This window comes from Mastigoproctus giganteus, chromosome 12, assembly GCF_048544385.1.
Source record: "Mastigoproctus giganteus isolate SK-2022 chromosome 12, ASM4854438v1, whole genome shotgun sequence".
Lineage (NCBI taxonomy): Eukaryota > Metazoa > Arthropoda > Arachnida > Uropygi > Thelyphonidae > Mastigoproctus > Mastigoproctus giganteus.
This window is the reverse complement of record NC_143586.1, coordinates 103,000,375-103,027,268: the sequence shown is the minus strand read 5'-3', so window position 1 is coordinate 103,027,268 and position 26,894 is coordinate 103,000,375. Positions and strand designations below refer to the sequence as shown.

General features: G+C 36.5%; 1 protein-coding gene across 1 annotated transcript in view; it reads left to right on the top strand.

Moving 5' to 3' along the window:
* Positions 1–26,894, top strand: part of arr (low-density lipoprotein receptor-related protein 6) — a 324,124-nt gene that overhangs the window by 202,320 nt on the left and 94,910 nt on the right. Inside the window, exons 11-12 of the mRNA XM_090386404.1 lie at positions 10,319–10,545; positions 15,530–15,714. Coding sequence (XP_090242530.1) covers positions 10,319–10,545; positions 15,530–15,714 — 412 coding nt within the window. The remainder of the gene's footprint in view (positions 1–10,318; positions 10,546–15,529; positions 15,715–26,894) is intronic.

Sequence of the window (26,894 nt, the reverse complement as noted above, 5' to 3'; positions counted from 1 at the left end):
AAAATGTGAAGAAGAAACTCCTGTTCATTCCTTTACTCTCAAGGGGCTAGACCAGTGGTCTCCACTTGGTCCCTACCACCCACTAGTGGGCGATTCAAGCTTTCATGGTGGGGAGTGGGGGTTTTTGTCCATTGTTACAAATTTTATTCTTCCTCCATATATCGAATACATTGCCAACAACTTCGCGAGGTTGACTTTTTAAAATATGCTTTTGCAATTTACTTTTGAATTCCATCTTTGAATTCCATGGGAAGCATTCAAAGAACTTATCTTGGAAGCTACTAGGCTTTACATACCAACCAAGAAATATTGTTCAAGGTTTAGGCCTAAATGGATGTCAGATGAACTGATGAGGCATATGGCAGAGAAGAAACATGCATGGGATACATACAAATTAACACATGACACAGAAGCCTATGATAGATACAAGTTGATCTGTAACCAAGTTACAAAGGAGGTTAGGCAGGCGAAGGCAGATTACGAGAAATCTTTGGCAAGGGATGCAAAGAAAAACAGCAAAGAGTTCTTTACTTATGTAAACTCTAGAAGGAAGGGGATGAATCAGATTGGACCACTTGATATCGATGGGTCAACTGTTGATGATCCTGCTCAGGTAGCTAACAAACTAAATGAATATTTTGCATCGACATTCACACATGAGGAGTTATTTAGCGAGGGGAAAGCCAGAGGTGTATTCAACTCTAGCAGTAAGCTAGAGAATCTTGTAATAACCGAGAGTAAAGTGGAGGAAAAATTGTTGAAGATAAACACAAGAAAGGCACCTGAGGTGGATGGGATCTATCCAGTTATATTAAAGGAGGCAGCAGAGGAAGTAAGCAAACCCTTAGCCATAATTATGAGAGCTTCCTTGGACTCAGGGGAGGTACCCACAGACTGGAGATGTGCAAATGTGACCCCAATTCACAAAAGAGGATCAAAGGCTGACACAAGTAATTATAGACCTGTGAGTTTAACTTCTCTTCCAGGAAAATTAATGGAGGCACTAGTTAAAGAAGCACTGCAGGATCATTTAGACAAGACTTCAGTTATAGCTCGGACACAGCATGGTTTTGTTAAGGGGAAGTCTTGCCTGACAAATTTGATTGGATACTATGATGCAGTCACAAAGGAACTGGATGCAGGGAATAACTTTGATATTATATACTTGGATCTTAAAAAGGCTTTTGATACTGTTGCACATGGAAGACTGCTGCACAAATTGGAGCAGTGTGACATTGGAGGCAAATTGCTGCTGTGGATAAAGGGGTGGCTGAGGGGGAGAAGACAGAGAGTGGTAATCAATGGACACTGCTCGTCGTGGACTAATGTTATTAGTGGAGTCCCTCAGGGCTCAGTGTTGGGTCCATTATTGTTTTCTGTATTCATAAATGATATTGATGATGGTATATCAAGCTTAATGTCGAAGTTTGCAGACGATATAAAGGTAGGCAGGGTTGTCAAGGACACTACTGACACTATGCTGCTGCAACAGGATCTGGAAAGGTTGAGCAGATGGGCTGAGAGGTGGCAAATGAAGTTTAGCATTGACAAATGTAAAGTACTACACATGGGAAACAGCAACCCCAGAGCAACGTATCACTCTGTGGTACTACACTGACAGTGGTAGAGAATGAAAGGGACCTGGGGGTGGTTGTACAGGCAGATATGAAGTTCTCTGAGCAGTGCAGACGGGCTGCAAGAGTAGCTCATGGTGTATTGTCAATGATATATACGAATTTTTCTAGCAGGGATAAGGAAGTGATTATTCCCTTGTAGAAGGCAATGGTCAGGCCACACCTAGAGTACTGTATACAGGTCTGGAGGCCTCATTTCAAGAAGGATGTAGAGCTGCTGGAACGAGTACAGAGAAGGGCAACAAGATTAGTGAATGGAACAAAGGGGTGCTCTTACGATGAAAGGTTTAAGTTTTGCAAATTACAGTGTCTGGAGACTAGGCACCAGCGAGGTGATCTGATAGAGGTGTATAAAGCCTTGAATGGTTTGAGCATGCACAATGCTGATGGGATTCTTCCTCTCGCTAAGAATAATCACCTGAGAGGGCATAAATTGAAATTGAGGAAAGACAGATGTAGGATAGACGTGCTGAAATTTGCCTTTAGCCAGCGGGTGGTTGGTTGGTGGAACAGACTTCCATCCCTTGTCGTGGAAGTTGATAGCCTAAATAAGTTTAAGGCTCAGCTGGACAGGTATTTCGAACGAACAGAGGGGTGAAGTGGAAGTGGTTATTTTTTATTTATTTATGTTACTTTTTTTTTTTTTTTGGCTGATGCTGTATAAGCTTGCTTTCTTGCATCAAATGCCTCTACTAATGCTAAAATGCTAATGCTAATCTCTAAACTTTGAATATAGATAATAATTCACCAGATACTCCTCGAAGTATACTCGTGGACGAGGGAGCAACGAATGAGCTCCATAGCCAAAGGCACGAGTTTAGTGTGCATAACGAGGGCGGGGCTTACCACCGGCCATCACTCAGTCTTCGACCTGTACCTCTTTCATGGTGGGGGGCAATACATGGTGAGAGTAAGCACGCATCCATGGCTTGGAACAAGTTGATAAATTATGCAACAAATTGTGAACCCATGTCTCAAAAAAAGAAATACACTCTTGGCTATTTACCAGAGTATCTGAAGATGGGTTTCATTGAATCTGTTACAAATAAACAGCTTCCAATGTGTTTACTGTGCCACAAGACATTATCCAATGAAGAAATGAAGTCAGGTCGATTGCAAGAACGTCTTGCTACAAAGCATTCAAAAGATAAAGATAAGCCCATTGAATATTTTCAAGAAATGTATAAAATAGTTCAAAATTGTTCAACAATAACTGCATCATTTAAGTCTAAGAAACAACATGCAAAGAACGAAAATGGATTAACTGCAGCTTATTGTATATCACAATTAATTGCAAAAAGTGGTAAAAGCCATAATATTGGAGAAACTTTGATAATACCCCTTAGCGATAGCACAGTAAAGCGATGCTTTGACAAAATGGTGGTTAATGTTGAAAATAAACTTACAGGTATTCTCCAAAACTCTTTATTTTCAATATAGTTGGACGAGTCTACCATTGCAGGTAATATTGCTCTATTGATTACATATGTATGGTACCTTGATGAAAACAATACATTGCAAGAAGAAATGCTATTCATTGTAAATCTTATTACAGATACAAAAGGATTATCAATATTTAATGCTGTGAAATCATACTTTGAAAAAAATGATATACCTTTGAACAATATTGTTGCATGTGCTATTGATGGAGCGCCATCAACGATAGGTCGCTATCGTGGATTTGTTGCTTATTTGAAGGAAGAAGTGCCAAATGTTTTGCGTATTCATTGTGTGGTGCACAGACATCTTGTAGGAAAACATTTAAGTACAAGTCTCCATTCATCATTAAGCATAATAATTAGAGCTGTAAATAAGATCAAATCTAATGCCAAAGACAGGACAATAATGAGCAATTTATTAGCTTACTTTTACACACAGAAGTTCGATGGCTCTCAAAGGTACATGCTTGTCTCGTTTTGCATCATTATATGATACTGTCATACAGTTTTTTGAAAGTAATAATGAAGCTAGTCTCTGTCAACAATTAAAAACAGTAAAGAATGATGCCTTTTATTTGGCAGACATTTTCAAGAGATTTAATGAAATTTATTTGCAGCTTCTAGGAGCTAATATAACTCTTATCAGTTGCAAAAATATGGATATATTTGTACATCTCCAGTTCATGGGGACCTACCCTGAGTCCAAGTATGCCCTCATAATGATGGCTAAGGGTTTGACTTCTTGTGCTGGGCGCAGTACAGGAAGACACCTAGGGTGGATTGGATCTATCCAGTTGTATTAAAGGAGGCAACAAAGGAAGTGAGCAAGCCCTTAGCCAACATTATGGGGGCATCCTTGGACTCTGGGGAGGTCCCCCTGTACTGGAGATCTGCAAATATATCCCCAATTCACAAAGGGAGATCAAAAGGTGACACGAATAATTTCAGACCTGTTAGTTTTACTTCTGTTGCTGGAAAAGTAATGGAGTCACTGGTTAAAGATGTATTGCAGGATCATCTAGACAAGACTGCTGTTATAGTTCAGACACAGCATGGGTTTGCTAAGGGGAAGTCTTGTCTGACCAATTTGATTGGATACTATGATGTGGTCACAAAGGAGCTGGATGCAAAAAATAATTTTGATATCATATACTTGGATTTTAGGAAAGTGTTTGATATTGTTGCACGTGGAAGAATACTGTACAAGTTGTAGCAGTATGCCATTGTTGTGAATGTAGATGAAAAATACTCATTCAGTTTGTAAGCTAACTGAGCAGAATTATCAACAATCGAACCATCGATATCAAGTGGACCAATCTGATTCATCCCCTTGCTTCTAGAGTTTACATAAGTAAAGAAGTCTTTACTGTTTTTCTTTGCATCCTTTGCTTCTCCCTGGATTTAAAATCCAGGGAGAAGCCGCAAGTGCAGATCAAGGAGCCGAAGCTTTCAAAAAAGAACTTGTTAAAATTATTTAAGAGGGGTATTACGTGTTGTACTTCTCAACAAGTTTTTAACCTAGATGAAGCAGGACTTTTTTATAAATGAATACCTAAAAGAAGTTTCATATTGGAAGAAGGGGAAAAAATGCCAGGTTTCAAAGCGGCGAAGGATCGGTTGACTTTATTTATTGTTGGGTGGTAATGCTGCGGGGGATTTAAAATTAAAATCCCTCTTAGTTTACCAGGAAGAGGACAAAGTACAACCCAGAATCGACACATTTTTCATGATTAAATTCATCAATTAAATTAAATCAATTAAAATCAATTTAGATCAATTAAATTCATGATTTTAATTGGAATTTTAAGTTTAATTTTGATGCGTAAGTAGTTACCACATAATTATATGTATGCAATGCAGAATATTTTATATGTACAAATACTTGAATATTAAATATTTTAACTGACATTTGTGCATCTTTTCACTACCGTTTATTATTGATAGAAATTATTCTATGGCACCGACTGCAACTCACAAATACATATGTTACCTTATGGGAATGCGATGCTCGCTTAGCATGGATTCACTTAGCCCTCTGTTTTTCCGGACCAAATTATCAGCGTTAAGCGGGGATCACCTGTAATTTGAGTTCCATGCATTTTTCTTCTCTGCCGCAAATCTTATTAGGATATCCATTTAGGCATAAATCTTGAACAGTATTTCTTAGTTGTTACGAAAAGCCTAGTAGCTTCCAAGATTTTTTTATATACTTCGCATATTATTATTTTTATTTTTTGGACCAATCTGGTTCATCTCCTTCCTTGAACTGTTCGCTGTTTTTCTTTGCATCCTATGCTTCTGTATCTGAAACGGCACGTCCCCGTCACTTGGTCAGAGCCTACTGTGGTTAAGATGCACAAAGCATGGTGTCGAACCAGTCAAACTTACCCCCCTTCCTCGAATGCTTCTCATTTAGAATTTGCTGTTGGCAACATCATCAGTTGGTCCCACTGTATAGAATTTAAAAACTGTCTGAGACCACTTTATGAAAGCAAAAACTCTTCCCTTTATCCCTGATGGTAGTTACATTTTGAGTAAATCCCACATCAGTACACTCTCATCAGTGGCACCTTGTGGTTCCTTTATCTGCAGATTCTTTATGTATGAATAATCACTGCTGATAATCAGATCCAGAGAATTAGGCTCCCTCTGGTTGCCTCTCGAACATGCTTATATGATATCTGATTTACTGTAGAAAACAATCATCCAATAAATCTACAAAAGTCTTGCTAGTGTTTGAGTGACCAAACCACGCAAGTTCCAATCTATATCTGGGAAGTTAAAATCTCCCATTATAAGACAATCTGATTTAGTGGCCCATTCTATTTCTCCCTACAGTTATTCATTGTTCTCATCAGAGTTATTAGGCCTATAACACACTCCTAATCTCAACTTCGCTTTCCCAGTGCTTATGTCACATCAAACTGACTCAACACTGCACTGTGCATCCATGTCAACTAGATGCTTCCTTCGATTTTGTTTCTTAACTAACTGCATAACCCCTTTTCTCTTTCTATCCTTTCTGTACACGCTATACTCCCCAAATTGCAATTCTTCTTCTTTTCTTTGTGTGACACCACGTCTCTGATATCCCAATAATATCCACCTTTGATGACTTGAGCAGCACTTCAAATTCATCAATTTAATATACTATACACTTAGAATTGGTGTACACCAAACGTGTCAAACTCATTTGGGCCTTGGGCGATTTCCCATATTAGTGTACCTCACGCAGGCCGAACACGACCTACAAACCTTGTCATTGCTAAGCTTAAAGACCCTTTTTAATTGCTCAGTTTTTGCTTGTTGCTGATTGATACACACAGCTGAGAATGCACTAATAACTAATTAAAGGAAATAAAAGTCTGAATAATCAACAGAACAAATATTGAAAAGCAAGTTTATTCTAGATAATAGAAAATTTCAACGAGGGAATATACACGGAATTAGGTAATCTAGGCCTTTTTTACCAGACACTTGACTCTGTTTGCTTGTAACTAGTTTCGTGTGATTTGAAGTCAAAGATTGAGAAGACGCAACCTTCATTATGGAAGAAAGGTTGGTGTCAGTTAGCCTTGATCTCTTTGGGCTGATTTATTAGCTTTCATTCGCGAAAACAGTTCACATAAATATGTACTCTCACAAGTAATATAAAATTTGTGCGGAAAACTTTCTAATACTGCACATAACACCGCTTCGATAGCATCAGCAAATATTCTTGCATCCCTTCTATTTAAATGTATCCCATCCCTGTAGAAACAATCTCTTCTGTTAACAAGCACCAACCTCGCTGAGAAAAAGTCTACTCTACGAGCCTTGCGAAATCTCTCCATGCCAAATTAATTCACAAGGCTCTCTTCATATACTCCCTCCTGTTGTGTCTGGACAGAATTGCAGACACTTTTAAATTTAATCCTAACTTGTGACTTTTTTCAATATTGACCTGTAATTGTTAAGTAAGTCTGCCGATTTCCTACTCTTAATGTCATTAGTTCTAACGTGTACAATATCACCCTTTGTGCCCTTAAAAGATGATATCTGATCTACGTCATCAACCTTTGCCCCTGGCAGACATACCCTTGTCCTATTCCACCTATCCTTTTTGCACAATATGTTTCCCTGACAATAGTCACCAAAAATAACTAGCTGCTATGGGACCAGCGCATTCTGCCCTGAAGGTTGCTGCTGTGTTGACTGATGCACAAGGGCAAGCTCCAGCATTGAGTTTGGCAGCTGAGAGCTGCTTGATGGGCCCACACTTTCTGATACCAGATTCTTCAAACTCTCATAGATGCCCATTAGACTGCTGAGTTGGCACCTAATTTCTTGACACTCTCTGCACTTAGCACACACAGAGACATCTTCCTTGGCCAGATCATGTCCTGTTCCAGAAAGTCCACAAACATTTCACACATTTTTTTTAGACTGTGATGCATTGGAGAATCATTCCCTTCAGTTCTACCCCGAGCCACAGCACTCCCACTGCTTTGTGCACGTTGCTTTGCTGCTCTAGTCTGGGGCATGATTTCCATTTAAATACGATGTAATTAATTAATGATGAAAATTAATAAGGTTAATAAATTTAATTGATTAAATTACTATACTATACTATACTGTATATGACTATTCAATACTATACTAAGCTAATGCGTTGATAGGTATTCCGCTATATAGTTTTATGTTATACCTTAGCTATCAATTTTGAGATATACGCTGTCAAGTTATGCTATACCGTGACGATCACAATATTAAATTTATTCTGTCTTTAGCAAAATACAAAAGATATATTCCCCAAAAAGTGATTAAAACCTTCAAAATGCTTATTTATTACAATTAAAACCCGACTATTCTTCTGCGCAACTGGTCACGTGCTACGATATTCTCGATAAGCAGTATGAGTAGCAAGTCATAACTTAAAAAATCACTAGCTAAATTTTAAAAAATAAGCTAACGAACACTACTAAGTCTATTTAATCTATTTGTAAAACGTGAATTAACACTTAATTAATCAAAAATACGATAATTTCTAAGAAAAGTTATCCATTTGCAAGCAGAAGTCTACATCTTCACACCTATAATTCTTGTTCCCAGCTTATATCAGATGATTATAGATAGAGAAAATAATTCTCTTTTACTTCTCATTGCAGTTTCTCATTAAAGGCTCTTCCTCACTTGTCAAATAAGCTGATACGAAAAGTAGGCATTATATGAATTTAGCTAACTAGCATAGTAATCGTTGGTATTTCTGGGTAATGCCTGTTCCAGAAGATCCTCTTTTTTTTATTTTTTAGTATGCTCACTCAACTCGCTGGTTATTAACTTTTGTCAATAGTGATTAGATTATGAAGAAAATTGTTAAGACCTATGATCAAGCTAATTGTGAAATCCATAATTGTAGAATACTTGAATTAGCTTGCAGTCTAGGAACTTTCAAGAATTTTTTTAAGGATTTTTGTTCATTGATGATTACCAATTCTGAGAATGTTGAAATATGAATCACATGATACACATCTCTAGTATCGTTGCATTAGGATGCAAGATTTTCTTTAAAATTTCTGTATGTGAGAATCAGAGGAACTCCGAGTAAGCAAGTGCCAGGCTGTTCCATGTAGCTAAATACATTACTTAAACACATTAATTTTAATTTTTGGGTCTTAGACTCAAAATTAGGTATTATGCATTTCCATTAGGACTCCACTGGGTGATAAAACTGTTTTAATTTGAACTTAACTGATATAACGTTTAATCAAAATGTTAAGCATCAATTTGTGGACGTAACATTGAACTTCATTTTGTGTGCATTACACTAAAGCATGTTTTTGTGGGCACAACACTGAACTACACTGATGAGCCAAAACATTATGACCACCTACCTAATTTGATGTTGGTCCTCCACTTGCAGCCAAAACAGCTCGTACCTGGTGAGGCATGGATGCTACAAGATTTCTAAATGTGTCTTATGGTGTCTGGTACTAACATGTAACCAGCAGATCCTTTAACTCCTGTTAGGTCCGTGGTTGAGACATCGCAGATCGGAGTTGCTGTTCCAACACAAATCACAGATGCTCGATGGGATTGTTGTCTGGGGAATTGGAGGACAGGGCAATACCTGGAAGTCTTCCTCATGTTCTGCGAACCAGTCTTGAACAATCCGGGCAGTGTGGGATGGCATATTATCCTGCTGAAAGACAGCACCGCCAGAGGGGAAGAGCGTTGCCACGAAAAGGGGTGTACCTGGTCAGCAATGATGTTTAGGTAAGTGGTAGACATCACAGTGCCTGGCACATGGATAACTGAACCCAGGGTATCCCAGCAGAACATCGCCCAAAGCATGATACCGCTGCCACCAGCTTGGTTTTGTCCCATGGTGCACCCAGGCACCATCACTTCCCCAGGTAAACGACGCACATGTAACCAGCCATCCATGCGGTGCAACAGGAAATGTGATTCGTTGGACCAGACGACCTTCCAATCACTCAAGGTCCAGTTTCGATGCTCTTGTGCCCATTGTAGGCACTGTCACCGGTGAACCGTGGTTAGCCTGGGCACTCGGAGTGGCTTGCGGCTACGCAGCCCCATTTTCAGCAGGGTTCGATGTACTGTGTGCTGTAACACCTTATTCCCATCACCAGCATTCCAATTACCGTTTAGTTGTGCACAGTCGCCCTTCCGTTGCCAAGTACCATCCGGGAGAGCCTTCGCTCACCACGAGTATTGATGAGCTGTTCATGGGTTTTTCCTCCTCGGACCACTTTCGGTAGGTACTAACCATGGCTGACCATGAGTATCCCACCAGCCGTGCCATTTTGGATATGCTCTGACCCATTCGTCTGACCATTAGAATTTGGCCTTTGTCAAACTTGTTTTGTCTTTTTGTCAAAGTCTGCTCGCTTTCCTATCTGAAGAACAAGAGTAATACTGATTAACGAAGCTCAGTATCAGGTGTTTTTTATACTCTGTCCCGACCTGCGCACACACTGTAGTTCACCTGCAGTTGCTTCGATTTGCATAATGACTCTCTGGTCGTAATGTTTTGGCTCATCGGTGTATATACCTGTACTAGATTTCAACAGCCGGTAACCCCCCCCCCCCATGGTAACAACTGCTTATAAGCAACACCCCAACTTTAAAGACTTTAATTTTTTTGGGTGAAAGGTTGATTGTCTGAATAGAGGAGTTGGTATTTATAAATGGGAAATAAATCAAGAATTTTTTATTTTTATTTATTTATTTTTTTTATTCTAGACAATTAGTCGTGCCTTTATGAATGGTAGCCATGTAGAACATGTTGTAGAGTTTGGCCTTCAGTTTCCAGAGGGTATGGCGGTAGACTGGGTTGCACGTAACTTATACTGGACTGATATGGGCTCTAATCGTATTGAAGTTGCCAGGCTAAATGGTTCCGCTCGGAAAGTACTTTTATGGAAGGATATGGAGGATCCACGCTCTCTAACACTGGACCCTAGTGAAGGGTAAGTAATTCATATTTTAGGTTATATATATGTTACACCCAGATTGTGAAATTAACCAGTTCATGACATGGGCAAATTTTTGTCTGTTCTGTGATTGGCTTCTCCTCTTGTGCATTTCGTGAACTGGGCTAAATTTTGATTGTGCCCTGCCCCTTTCATGCACTGGATTTAATATTTGACAGTATACAGTGTATCCTTTTAGCTTAGTTTATAAGCTAATTCAGGAGGATTCAAGTAAAAAAAAAAAAAAACAATTTGAAATGAAAGTCCAAAAAACAAAAAAAAAAAGATTATGTTAATTTATACAACTATTTGGAAGGGATTCATGCAAAAAACCAAAAACATGCTATTAAAATGAAAGTCTATTAAAAAAAAAAAGGTTATGTTAGTTTATACCACTGTTTGGGAAGAATTCAAGCAACAACACACACACACACATACACACATACATTTTTGAAATGAAAGTCTAGTTAAAAAAACAGGTTAGTTTGTACAGCCATTTGGGGGGAATTCAAGTGGGGAGAAACACATTGTGTGCTTCCCCCCATTTAATTCCCTACGAAATAGTCATATAAACTAACATAACCTTTTTTCTTCTTTTTTTTTTTACTAGACTTTCATTTGTGGTAATTAGCAGCCTAAAAAACACATTCAAACGCATATTACAGATTTACATTTTAATCTAAACAAAAAAGGAATAAACTAGCCAATCACTCAGTGGCAGGAGGAGCTATGCTTGCAAACCACTGCTCTTGTCACAGCTTGGCACAACCTATATAACTGTATACCGTATTCACAAATACACACCATTGAGGTTACTATTAATCATAACCCAGTATAAGATTAAGGGAAGTCCTTTAGCAATCTGCCAGTTCGTGATTTGGGCAGAATATAAATCAGCCAGTTCATGAACTGGTCAATCTGAGTGTAACATATATATATATTTATAAATAAATATACTTCTAAAAAAAATTGCATTATAATAAAGGTCATGACATTAGAATATAAATTTCCCTGCATTTTAGTCAGAGTGCACTGCTCCTGCCAGGGCGAAATGGAGCGAACTGATTCCAATACCCAGGAATTTGCTGGGTACATAGATCCGAATATAACCGATCTAAGTTATGAGGAATCTAGTCCTCCCAGAGATTCAATTAAAATGATTAGAAAAGAAATGATTCTGTCTCCACAAAGAGACTGGAAACTGGTATAAAGGCTTTACATGCCCTAACTTACCTTACAATGCATTCAAACACAGAAATCGGTAGGCCAGTTGTCACCCTTTCTCATACAGTAAACCCTTGAGAGTTATTTCGGTCCACCAAAAAATGTTAAGAGATTAAAATCAGGTGATATTTTAGTAGAATCAGTCCACTCTAAACATTCTGAAAGATTGTTACAACCTTTGCAGGAATACCAGTAACAGTATCCCCTCACAATACCTTAAATACCTCAAAAGGTGTCATTATGGAATGGGACCTTCTAAATCTACCCAAGGAGGAAATTTAAAGTGAACTTCAGGAACAAGGAGTCATAAACGCTAAAAGAATAACAATTAAAAAAGAAGGGAAAATCACTCCTACTAGGAACCTGATACTCACTTTTAACACACCAAAACCACCCAGATCAGTAAAAGCTGGATATCTACATTGCAATATTAGACCATACATCCTGAATCCTCTCTGCTGCTTTAATTGTCAGAAGTTTGGCCACTCGCAGACTGTATGTAGAGGTAAGGTGACTGCGGTTCTCAAGAACACGCCACTTCTTCTTGTATAGTAGACAACATAAATGTGCAAATTGTAAAGTATACTGCATATTCAAAAGATTGTGAAATCTGGAAGAAATAAAAATGAATCCAAAAGTACAAAGCAAAAAATGGCATTTCATACCAAGAAGCTAAAAAGCGATAACAATAAACACAGGAAACAAACCATCTTATGCTCAAGTTACTGTAATCAAAAGGACTCCGGAAACGAGACTTCCTAATTTAAAATCTGTTGGAATGCAAACTAATGTTACAATTCCCCCCAAGAGACTCAATCTCAGAATGGGCTCGCAAATTGTACAAAACATCTCCACCACAAAAGCAACAAGAAAAAATGGTCAATATACCTCTGTCTTTTCTGCTGGAAAATGCAGAAAGTGTAAGAAGAAATGTAATCAAAGAAAGCAAAAGTAATGCAGAAAGAAAAATGGCAGAACAAATGGATAAGTTGTTTGGTTTTTAGGAGCATTAGCAACTAAAGCCATATTGCTCTGGGATATGCGGTGGTCATTCCCTGACCTTTCCGCATCCTCCGTATTTGGTGGTGACGAGCTCGAACCTCGGTCTAATCAAGAAGCGTGTGCTACCCACTGCTGTTCCTTCCCACCTGGCTACGGAGGCACCTTCAGAACAAATGGATACAGAGGTAGTAAACCTCAGAGAGAAACCCATACTTGAAATTTCTGTTGAAGAAGAAATCGATATGGGAAGTCTCCATTTTCCAAAGAAAGACAAAACCAAGGTGGACAAAGCGAAAACAGAAACATATTTAAAATTACAGGACAACAGTGCACTCAAAAATTATACCATATGTAGAAAGGACCACACATCATATACAACAACACGAGGAGGAGTTGCACACACACACACACACACACACACACACACACACACACACACACACACACACACACACACACACACACACACACACACACACACACACACACACACACACACACACTTCCACCTACCATCAAAAAGCAGCTCTGCAATAGATCTGTCAATCTGTTCCTGAAGGTCCAATGGATTATGCATGAGAACATATTGAGCAGCAACCACTACTCCATAATATTGAAAATTATGAAGAAAATCCCATGCCAAGTCACCAGGCATCCTAGATGTGGGGTCTGCTGCTAATAACTCCCATAGTTTCTGTAGTGTGTAATCGACATTTATGACGTCTTAAGATGCGAGCATATCATTATCTAATATGTTAACAATATTAATTTGTTCAAACACTTGATTGGTGTTGTTTACTCTAAATTCTAAAAAATTTTGAAAAGCGGTGAGATTATTTTAATGGGGAATAATGATAGATTAGCAAATGCTGATTTTTTTATATGAGATTATGGGCCATAACAGATGGCCTATTTTGTGTAATTTGACAGTCCCAAACATTTATGGTAAAATATTGTTTCTAATACCTATGTTTTGCAGAGTGCGTAAATTTATTTCTTTACCGGCTTTGAGATGTCTGAGAAGATTGTCTAACTGATTTTTCAGTCAGTCTAGAGATTGTGTATGTGTCATTGTCCGAAAGAATTTCTCGAATTTTCTTTGTGTATGCATACTTGTTTAAGATTAAAGTGGTGCCTCTTTTGTTGCCTTTTTGAATAACAATATCTGTGTCTTTACAGAGTTTTTTGGAGATTTGCTAACTGTTGTGCGCTAATGTTGGGATGTGGTCTGATATCTGAGTTAATGATGTTATTTGTCTCATGCATCAACTAGTTCTTTCAGGATGATTTTCTAGTTTGGTCTGTAGTTTGATTATACTGTCCCAAATAGGATAATGGTTATTGTTGATAACAAAATTAAACCCATATCTGAGAGCAGATAATTCTGTAGGTGAAAAATACTTGAATGAAAGTTTTGCGACTGAGGTTGAACGAGGGTTGTGTGTTCTGCGTGTGAGCATAATCCTTTTGTCTTTCCTTTTTTTTTTATTTTTTTGTGTCTTTCGTTTACTGTATTTTGGATGCTGTTAATTGGTGAAATGTGTATGTTATTCTGGTTTACTAAGTTAGACCATGAGTTGTGAGACATGTTTCTTTTTAGCAAGAATCTATAATAGTGTATTTTTGGCATAATAAATTGTATTTGTCTCAAAATATTTTCTTTAATTCGTTTTTAACAATAGCCAATGAAATTTGCTGAATAATATAAGGATATTTCTGGCATTTTTCTCTTGTACATACATGAGCAAATTTTGGGATAACATTATTGTTGAGATACTTCTTAAGGAATTTAATATGTAATTTACTATTAAAATATTTGACGAGGATTTTAGAGTATTCACGACCCTTGTTCACCATTAATGCATCCATGTGGTTAAAGTAGAAGTAGGAAATTAGGAAGTTGGAAGAGGATAAATTGAGTCAATAAATACAATATCTGCGACATAAACAATATAATATATCTTATTAAATGCCAACCAGACTGTAATGCTTGTTACATAGATAGCATTACCACTAAATATGGATTATCTGAACAGCAAACACAAGAGCATATTATCATTATAATAGTTTAAAATCTAACCAGTCTGGTAAAATCTAATTTAAAATCTAACTCAGTCAACACGCACAATCTTTAAGTCATAATCCATTAATAGACTCTGCAATCACCTTAGTCAAGTTAAGTTCTAATTACAAAATACTCCAGTATGAAGCCCTTTCTATAGAATGGTTCCAAAAAAATACGTCACACGAAATCCTAAACGCTAAATTACTGGCAAACCTTTCACCAATATGGCACCTGACACATCTCAAATTTCCCCATGTATAATGTGATTCATCTTGGGAAATAAAGTTACTATAAATAAATGACTACCTTCTACTTGTATCGCATAACCAACTGACGATGACAGCATTGAAAGTCTTAAATTTAGGCTCCTAGTTATTGACACTCTGTCCTAGTCCTTTTTATGCAGTTTCTTTTATAGATGACAACTGGGGTAAAAGCAGTGCACTTCTTCTTCCTCACGGCATGCTCTTATTTAATTTAATGTAGTTAATCTGTTACCTCCACTTTTGCTTTTTATGAATTTTAAACCTAAACACAGATCTTAGAGGTAAGTATTGAAATAATAAGGTTTTGTTGGAAGATTTGATGAATAAACGAACAGTACTCCAAGCCCTAGCTGCAAAATTATATAACTGTTAATTTTGTCTTTACATGAAATTTATTTTGATTATTGATTTTTTAAATAAATAGGTTTATGTATTGGAGTGACTGGGGTGCACACAATCGCATTGAAAGGGCAGCCATGGATGGCAGTCGTAGAATAATTTTGATTAGCAAAGTTGGCCGTGCTAGTGGGTTAACAATTGATTATGAAGATGGAAGATTATACTGGAATGATATTGATGATAACATGATTGAGTCATCTGATCTCTCAGGTAATTAAAGAAGTTTTTTATTTTTGTCTTTAAATAAAAGTGCAGAATAGTTCCTTTTTATTCTCTTGTCCTTTCAAAAAAAAAAAAAAAAACCTCCTTCCATTATATATCATGTGAGATAGAGTTGGTTTAAGTTCATAAGAAGTCACAGTTTTTAGTAGTTACTTATTCAACAAGAAATTAAAAAAATTGTCTTTGGCAAATGAAACATATTAATAAGCTTTATTAATGTTAATATTTATCACTGATCCACCACCATGGAACACTGAAAGAAATACCCTGAGATTTATATATTTTTATTGGTCATTATGACTAAGACAATGATTAATGAACTGCAAAAAAAATTTTTTTTAGAAGTAGTACAAGAGTGCAGAAAGAGGTCAAAGTTGATATTGAGAAGATGAAATATTTGAAAGGGTGGGGGGCAGTGATACTGGCTTGCCATTGTAAAAGAATAATAAAATAGCTGTACTACCATTATGTATTAAGTTAATTTATTGAAATGCTACAATTGGTTAACCCAGTACCTAAATTTAACATAGTATTGGCATTGTTTTGTGATTTAGTAAAAGTTTGAAATGTTTCCAGTACTGTGACTTCTTTATTAGTTAGTAAGGTGAAAACGAAAATGATATTGATACAAAACGGTTCAGAAAGAGGTCTAAAAGTTGAAATTGAGAAGTTAAACTCTGTAGTGAGTAGAAAGAAATGGCAAAAAATAAAATAAATAAAACATTTTCTGGACAAATGTTTTGGAATCACAAGAATTAATGTTAAAAGAACTAGTTGCTGTGATAGTCAGTAACCCAATATATCAATTTGAAATTGTATAATTCAAAGAATTTGTGGATGTAATCTTTAACAGTTCATAAGGTAATTCAGAACTCTCCTTCCAAACTTCAGAAGCATGTTTGGGAAACCAGTAAGAAAGAAAAATTTTTTATGAACATTAGTCTGAAAATGCCCTGCTGAGTTAAAGCTTCTTGAAATTTTGCTAGTCTGTGAATACCTGTTACTGCCTTGTTTGATTTGCCTTATTCATGAAATACAGGTGGAGATTGTGATAATGTGTGATAGAAGCTGATAGTGTGCTGTTGAATGGAATGAAAGTGCTTTGTTTGATTGTTTATGTTTGACATATTTTTTAAGGTGATTGTTAAAACAATGACATCATTTACTACAGCAGAATATGAAGGCACATTTTGTTTGCAGTTTCTACAGTAACAAGGCATCTGATGGATATTAGCTTGAACTCTGTTGACAACAATAATAGGAGTGTTGCTGATAAAATGAGCAAGTTAGAAACCCTTGATGTATTGAGGAAGGATGGGAGAGTCCAGACATTCCCAAACTCAGAACGGTTACATGCCAGCACTGAATACATTGTGGTGTGCAGTAAGCAAAGGAAAATGAGAGTGAAGATTTCTAAGAAGTTAATGATAATGAGATCCTCTACATACAGATAGAATAGACACTCAAATGTGAGTGGTTCATCATTGGACATTTCGGTTTGCCACTTATTAAAAGTAATTGGGAGGGTGACAAATTTTTAAACTAATTAGATGATTATTATCTTTATCAACATATGGGAAATACTAGGGCTTGTCAGAGCCCTAGTATCATCTGCAACCAGATGCAGCATAGGATTAACAATAAATGAATCCTTCAGAGGGAGAGAGCATGGAATGCTAAGGTGGATGATGAATGAATGAATGAGGTCTTGGTTCTTAAATGTTAGAATGGAGATTCAATATCAGGAAAGGGGATGACAGTCTAAGACACTGTTCAAATAATTTCAAAGTTGCTGTCATGGAAACTACAAGTGCATATATAATCACTTAATAAATTCAGCACAAGGAGTGTGCAGAGCTTGATGAATAAAGAACTGGACAGTTTAATAGATCAATGAAGAGCCATGAAGCATATAAAGTTATAAGCTGATTTGTAATAGTACTATAGAAATGATTAGACTGGCAAAGACTGAGTTTAAGAACTCATTAGTTAAGAGAGCAAAAAGAAAAAAACAAAGTTGTGGGTGTGTGTGCAATGAAAAAAAAATTAAATGCAGAAAAGTTATTTATACCGTAACTGATGTAGCTAATGAATTTAATAGAAGTGTTCTGCATTGATCTTTATAAAAGAAACACCTTTAGAATGAGGAAAAACTGCCTATGAACATAAGCCCTATGAAATCAGCAATATTGAAATTACAGAGGATTATTTACTAGAAAAACTTTGGAGTCTGAAGGCAAATACTAAGGCCCCTGAGGTAGATATTACATATCCAGTTATGGAGAGAAGCAGTGAGGGAATGCATCAGCCCATGTGAAGGTTAATTATTAAGATTAATTATGATGGCAGTCGTAGAATAATTTTGATTATCAAAGTTGGTTATGCTAGTGGGCTTTGCTGGATAATTCCCTGTTAAGAGTGGCGCCTCCGTAGCCAGGTGGGAAGGAGCAGCAGTGCGTAGCACACGCTTCTTGATTAGACCAGGGTTTGAGCCCATCACCACCAAATACGGAGGATGCTTAAAGGTCAGGGAATGACCACCGCATATCCCGGAGCAATATGGCCTTAGTTGCTAATGCTCCTAAAAACCAAATACCAGCTAACAGCCCTGTTAAGAATGAGCTAAGGTTGGAAGTGGGATTTCTCAGGGGTTGATGCTGGGACTGTTCCTGTCTCTGATTTTCTTAAAATATTGCTAAACAAATGTGTGGAGTAATATCAAAATTTCCAAATGATGTGAAGATCAGAAGGTAATAAATGACCACAACTGGAAGCACTTCATGAGGATGACTTGGATATGTTTCAGGGATGATCAGTTGAGTGGGAGCTGTTTTAATGATGTAAAATGCCAGCTTTTACTCTTGTAGTTGTAGTGGCATGTGATGCAAGAAAGCAAGTGTATTGAGCTTATGCAACATCAGCCAAAAAAAAAAAAAAAAAAAATCACACCATTCCCTCCAAATGCCTGTCCAGTTCTTCCTTAAATTTATTCAACCTATCAACTTCCACAACGACAGATGGAACTTTGTTCCAGCAATTAACCACTCGCTGGCTAAATGCAAATTTCTGCACATCTATTCTACATCTGTCCTTTCTTAATTTGAATTTATGCCCCCTTAGGTTTGTAATCAGAAAAAGTGGAAGGATCCCATCAGAATTCAGCGTGCTCAACCCATTCAAGGCCTTATACACCTCAATCAGATCACCACGCAGGTGCCTAGTCTCCAGCCACTGCAATTTGCAGAACTTACGCCTCTCTTGGTAAGAGGATCCCTTCATTCCCCTCACCAATCTTGTTGCCCTTCTCTGTACACGCTCAAGCAAATCTACATCCTTCCTAAAATGAGGCCTCCAGACCTGTACGCAGTATTCAAGGCGTGGCCTGACCATTGCCTTATACAGAGGGATAATCACCTCCTTTTCCCTGCTAGCAAAATTCCTATATATCATTGACAAAACCTCATGACCTGCCCTGGCAGCCTGTCTGCATTGCTCAGAGAACTTCATATCTGACTGCACAATTACTCCCAGGTCTTTTTCATTTTCTACCACCTTAAGTGTAATACCACACAGTTGGTACGTTTCTCTGGGGTTACTTCTACCCATATGCAGTACTTTGCATTTAATCTTGCTAATACTTAACTCTTAAATTAATCTTGCTAATACTTAACTCTAGATTTTTAATTCTTTGTTGCTGTTTTCATGTAATAAACTTGCAACAGTATCTGACACCTTTTGAAAAAATTAGTTAAAATTGTTTGCTTAGAAGCACGGTTTTTCTCCATAAATTTCTTCATAAGGAACTAAAGCTAAGAAAAAGAAAGTTCTGCGAAAATTTAAACTCCTTTCAAAATTAGGATCCATATCCAGAGCTTCTTGGCTAAGCTGATTTGCAAGTCTTTAAAACTCAGCTAGTCTCTTCACAGTCAAATTTTTGTGTGCATCTTCTTCGTTTTTATCATTTTTGTCATCTTCTTCACATTGCGAAAAAATATCATCCACTGATAATTGTTCTCGATGAGATTCAACGACTGTGATATCTGCTGGTTCCAGTTCTTCAAATCCCTCTCCGCTAATCATTTTGCCAATTCCCACAATCTCAACTTCCTTCGGTATTTCGACCATGGCTTCTTTAGTGCAGCTTTGTAGCCACAGCTTTTTCCACACTGCATTCATTGTTTATTCTTAACTTCACCCCGTGCGAATTCAGTATTTTTTACAGCATCAAGAATGTTATAATTCCACCAATAATCTCAAATTGAAAGAATGCCTGTTTAGTCAGTAGCTTCTACCAATTGTAAAAAAGATCTTCTTAGGTAATAAAGTTTAAAGGAAGCTATAAAACGTTGGTCCATCAGCTGAATTAACGAACTTGTATTCGCTGGAAGAAATGTAACTTTCACATTTGGGTGCAGATCAGACAAATGTGCAGGATGATTGGGCACATTGTCAAGAATGAGCAAGATTTTGAATTCTATGTTCTTTTTCTTCTTCATGCAATATATTTTTGTTTCGACACAAAAGCAATTTAAAAACCAATCCTTGAAGATTTTAGCTGTCATCCAGGCTTTTTTGCTCAATTTCCAATGAACTGGTAAGGAGCTTTTTGATATTCCTTTAAAAGCACTAGGATTTTCTGATGTATAAATTAGCAGCGGTTTACACTTAAAGTCCCGCTCTGCATTGCCACATAACAAAAGTGTTAACCTATATTTTGCAGCTTTGAAACCTGGGGCTTTGAAACCTGGGGCAGTTGAAATGAATGTTCGGCTTGGCATGTGCTTCCAAAATAAGCTGGTCTCATCAGCATTAAACATTGACTTGCTAGGTAGCTCTCAGTCGTAAGAACATCCTTGAAAGTTTTCAGATACAAAGAAGCAGCTTCCGTATCTGCACTGGCTGCTTCACCCGTTAATTTTATTGTGAAGACTTTGACGTTTTTTAAAATTTTCAAACCAGCCCTTACTGGCCTGAAAGACATCTGCATTGGATGGACCGGCTTCTTCTTGTAAGCAATTAAAAATTTCCTCTATCCAGAAAGAAAGTAATTTTTCAGTTTTGTCTGTTAATGGATTTCTCACTTTTGGAGTGCATTTTGCAGCCAATGATGTGGAACAGATAACTGAACTTTTAATTTTCTCAGCATTTTCCCTAATTTGTCGAATGCTATATTCATTTATGCTGTATTTCTTGGCCAATGTCACAACCTTTTTGCCATTTTCTAACTCCTTAACAATTTTTAATTTTTCCTCTAAATTTAAAATTTATTTTTGTTATAGTTTTCTTCATTTTAGGCACTAATTAAACACACATTTTATGTAGACAACAAATATTAAATCAGCAAAAGTAATGCTTGCCAATTAAAACACTTTACGCTGCGCGAACCAGAAAAGGCTAACGTAGGATAACTGATGAAGGGGATTCTGGAATGAGGAAGGTGCTTCAAAAATAATCGGACAAACACCACTGTTTATTGCTGTTTGTTATAAGAATCAGTTTTGAACGCTTTTGTGATATTTTTCTAAAACACGTTTCTGGAGGTCACAACCATAAAACAATAAAAACAATTTGCACTTTCCGGTTTATTGGGCTTTTCTGTTAGTGCATCTAATTTTAAACAGGTAGTAAACTCAATCTTATTACATTTGCAGTAATACCGACAGATGTAGAATTCTGTGGGATTCTACCTTATTATGGTGAAATGTATTTCTCCTTCAATGAAATCTTCAATCATGTAAAAAACATAAATAAAATTTCAAAATTGCTTTTCATTCCTATTTTTGAAGCTTTGTAAACAAAAATTGTGCAGGTAGCAAAACTTGCCACACAATCTAAAATATAAAATTTTGGTAGTAATACTTGACTGCACAAAAGCAAAATTGAGGGATGACTGTACTCTAAACTGGGTTAAACAAGCTAGTTTTGTTGGCTGGCCTTTTTTGCATCCAGCAGTAGTTGGCTATCATAATGACATTCCATTTCCCCTTGATACTTTTTTGCCATTTCTTTTATATCCTGATGGGATTTTTCCTTCTGCTCTTTACTTAAACTACCTAAATTTCTTAGTAAATAGTTGAGATGAAAGTTTAGTAAGTGTACCTTAACACTCCATATTGCAGCCTGGTTTCTGAACTTTTCTATCATTCACTTACAACCTTATAATCTGGGTGTTTATTGTTTCCCAAAAATTGTATACTATATTTTTGAAGCTAGTTCAAGCATCTCTTTCAGTTTAGTTCATGGATTTTTCAAATACAGTGTAGCAGCAGATTGTGGATTTGAGGTCTGATAAAAATTCCTGCTTTGAATCATATGTAAGCAATGGGAATTTAGCTCAAACATACTTGAAACAATTATTTAGGGCTTGGACAAACTGTTTCATTAAACCTAGCTTTATATGCAGAGAAGGTAACAGTACTGTTTCAATTTGCTAGTGGCTCCTCTTTAATGTTCTTTGAACCCAGCATTAGAGACTGTCTTGGTTATTACATTTTCCTTTCACATTGTTCACTTCTTTATCAACTATCCCACTTGCACATAAAGCAAGGCATTCTTTGTGTATCCAAGTTGTTGGCCAAGTAGCAGACCAGTGACTTTAAAATTTCCACACATTAGCCAACCATGATCCTTCTACTGAACTTTTTCCAAAGAAGCTTAACATTTTCATAGTTTTCTTTTAAGTGTGCTGAATGGACTGCAGGAATAAATGCATACTTGTTTCCTTTATGGAAGATAACTTCTTTGAGGTTTTACTTCAGTGAATCAATAAATAGCCCCCACTCTGTTGTTTGGCAGAAAATTCCAAAAAGGCTTATAACCGCAGGAATTTTGCACATCATTGAGTCTTCTTCGAAAAAATGGTGACATAATTCTTTTTCATGATGTCTATACCATGAAATAACTATTCCTGGGGTTAGCAGATTCTTGGATTTCAGTCTTAACCCTAAAAGCTGTGCAGATCCTTTGGGTAGATTTCAATTTCTCACAAGATCTCATTGAGTTCACTTTTTATAAACAGCTGTGGTCCAGAGTTGTGAATTTCTTCATCACAATAGTTTATGTCACCCTCTGGATCTCAAATGCCAGATTCAGGATCTGATGGCATATGTTTAAGAAAGAATGGTGGAGGTGGTACTGGTATTTCAGGTCCATGGAGTACTAACCTGACAGCTGAAGTAATGTTTTTAGGTACACAATGCTCTGCTCTGCTTGTTGTTTGCATTCTAACTTACTATAGTTACAGAACAAAAGTAGCAGTCATTAGTATGATCCCAAGGTTCATTCTACACCATGGGAATGGCAAATGTCGTGACTATCTTTTTATCACATTTCCATAATTGCAAGCCCCCACATGTACAGCATACTTTATGGGGTTCAACTTTTATCTTGGTCACCTGATTTAATTCCAAAATATGTGGCATATATGTTTTTCACAAATGCTGGTATATATTTTGCCTTTATTTTGTCACAACATAATTACCACAAATTTAACTGAATATATTTGAATTGTCACACAACCACTTGTCAAAGACACAGAATATGAAAATTGCATTAGAAGCAGATACTAATTGACATGATTGCACTAGAAAACAACAGAATTCAAAAGAAACACTTCACATACTTATAAAGCTGTCTAACTTGCAGGTCTAGGTATAACAACATATCTGGGCACATCTATACCTATCAATTTGAAGGAAGTAGCTTGCATATTATGTATAGGAGGAATGTGTATCTAAGAAAACAATTCTTACTGTTTGTAAAAAAAAAAAGAAAAAAAGTCAATCAGTAACGACGAACATGGCACACACAAATTGCACAAGTGAGATATGAAGTAACAAGTTTAAAAAATAGGAATGAAGAGAAGATTCTGAAAATTTTTTTTTTTTATATGATTGAAGATTTCAGTGAACAGAACAGAACACACATTTCACCATGATAACATAAAAACCTACAGAATTCCAGCTATTGGTGTTATCGCAAATGCAATAGATCGAGTTTACTACCTGTTTATAATGAATGGCAGTAACATAACAGCTCAATGAACCGGAAACTGCAAATTGTCTTTATGGTAGTGACCTCCAGAAATGTGCTTTAGTAAAATGTGAGCTCATGTGAGGTGATAATAGTGTGTTTCCACCTTAACCCTGTGAAGTTCTTTACAGAAAATTTCATTTTGACCATTATCGTGGTGCTGACTAAGAGAATAAGTGACAGTGGCACTAGTAGATCTACCAAGAAAAGAAAAGCGATCGATTTGGATCAGAAAATTAAAATAATACGGATTTATGAAAATGGTCAAATATTAACAAGTATCGCGAGGAATTTAGATTTGTCGGTGTTAACAGTGAACACAATAATAGAGGACAAAGACAGAATATGAGAAAGCAGTGAAGGGATTGGCACCAATGAAGTCAACTATAATACGAAATGCATAAATACATATCAGTAATTAATTACTGATATGTATTTCTCATACATAATAACTGATTGCGTTTTCTTTTCTTATTTGCCACTCTAGATACTTCGCCACTGTCCCCAGATAAAGGTTTTAATTGAACTAATTGAAAATATATAACTATTTTTTTATATATATAACTAATACATAAAAAATATATAACTAATTAACTGAAAAATATATAATTATTTTTCTTCATTCTTCTGACGATATTATGTGGTTTTTGTAATTTTGGCATAGCAGGGATATAGTAGCAACATTTTATTAGTCATTCCCGAGTTATGTAAAACTTGACTTACGTAAGGAGTCCTGGAACATATCTCTTACATATGTTAAGGACATTGTACTAAGAAGTACACCCAGAAACACCATGAATTTTGGAAACATCAAAATCTAAATCTGTGCTAAAGTCATATCAGAGAAATCTAAAGTGAGGTTCAGAGAAGCCAGTCCTTTAAATATATATATATATATATAACCGTCTCAAAAACAAGCTCTACTTGCCCTATCAGGCATGATATATAATGTTCCAGCATTTAGTTGATATGTCTTTATTCCAGTTATTGACTTTTTTTTTTTTTTTTAATCATAACTTCAACGGCCCAGAGTGCCAAGCGATAGTGACCTAGCAATTTTTGTGCCATATATGGAGTGCTCTTTCTCAGCGAATAAGTTATATTTATTTTCGACTGTCTTTTCTTCCTGTTTTACTCAAGTGATTCTTTATTTAAAAGCTTTCAAGTAAGAATCCAGAAAGGAAATTCACCTTTCTTTCCTTATATATATGTATATATACAGTGGATTCCGGTTATTTGGGCCACCGGTTAATCGGGGCAAATCTTAAAAAACAGAACCCAATCGAGAAAATACCCAGGGTTTACTTCGCTTAATTGATACAAAATGCCGTTTAATTGGGGTAGGAGACCACAGCACTGGAGATCACGCTACGATTGTCTGGAGGTCACAACCACAAAACAATAAAATCAATTAGCGTTCACCTGTTTATTGGGCTTTTCTGATAGTGAAATCTATCATAAACGGATAGTAAACTCAATCTTAGTGAATTTGTGATAATACCGACAGCTGGAATTCTGTGGGTTATTATGGTAAAATGTGTTTACACTTCCATGTAATCTTCAATCATATAAAAAAATTAATTTTCAGATCTTCTCTTCATTCCTTTTTAAAGCTTTGTAACTCGTTACTCCGTTCTGACTTGCACGTATCGTGTTACTTGCAATTTGTGTGTGCCGTGTCCCTTGTTATTGATTGCTTATCTTGTTACTGTTTTAAATTTTAACCCCCACCCACAAATTTCACTGAAAAATGTCAACTAGTTAGTTAGGTATGTACATATTACAGTACATATTAATTATTCCGATTATTACATATATTCTTCCGATTTTACGGTATCATTTAATTTTTTAATTGGTAAGGTAATAAAGGGTAAATTTGTGCTTAATATATCTTTGCTTTTATAGCCTGTGGATAATATTCCTCCCATTTTCGCTGATTAGAATCGCTGTTTAATAGAATTAAAATTCAATTCACAAACGTGATCACAATGACCGCCGCTTACTACACATCGTATAGTGAATGGTACTTTACTATGGTGACTCCATCGTAACGTGATTTGATTGTACACTGAACCAATTGTAAAAGGGGGGGGGGGTACATTGTATTTTTAACTATTTACGTAAAACTTCGGATAATTGGAACAGCCCCTTAATTGGGCCAAAATGCACTAGTCCCGATGTGTCCCAATTAACCGGAATCGACTATATATATATACACAGGTCCCAGACCATTTATCCAGCAAGCTTGGGACCGGAGGTAACCTTGATTTATGGATTTTCCAGTTTTCTGGCCTAAATATATACTTAAAATATAAAATAAACAATGAAAAGTAAAGAAAAAAGTTGTATTTAACGGATACAAATCAATACACTTCTAAAGCAGGGTCTGTTTAATCAATATTAATCCACTAATCTTCATCTCAGGACAATTCAACATCTGGGGTACAGTAAGAGAAGCACAGGTATTGGAGGTTGAAAGTTGAGGCTGAGGCCTTAGACTGAATGTCACTTGAAAGTTTATCTTTGGAAATATGTTCTGCAGATTCTGTTGTTTCATATACTTTGGTTTTTCTTTAATGAAAACCTATTGTATTTTATACATCTACATTATATGCTGCTCACTGACGAACCTCTTTTGCTCCATTCCCTGGATCGGTTCCTCAGTCAGGCTGATGCACCCATCTATAGACACTTTGTCTTCCTCTTTCAGTGCACTGTCATCACCATCGTCATCATCATTACTCTCATCTGATTTGTTCTTATCAGCATTCATTATCATATCTACAATTTCACTATCAGTGAGTTGGAGCACAACTGGAGCATCACCATCAATGTTTATACACTCTTGTATAGCCCCTTCATCAAGTGACTTGGCTACTTCACATGACAAACCTTTTGAATATTCTAATAAATTCTTCACTATTTCTTCCTCACCAGACACATGAAAACCACAAAAATTAGGTTCATCACTGTCAAAAAATAAGTTAGATGGCTGTAGTTTATGCTAGCCATTTATCAAAGTATCCTTGGGTACATTGTCCCAGGACTTTGCTGCACTCAAAAGTACATCTTTAACATTAAATTCTTTCTGAAATTCTTTTATCCCTGTACCTTTGTTACCAGTGTATAGCATTTTC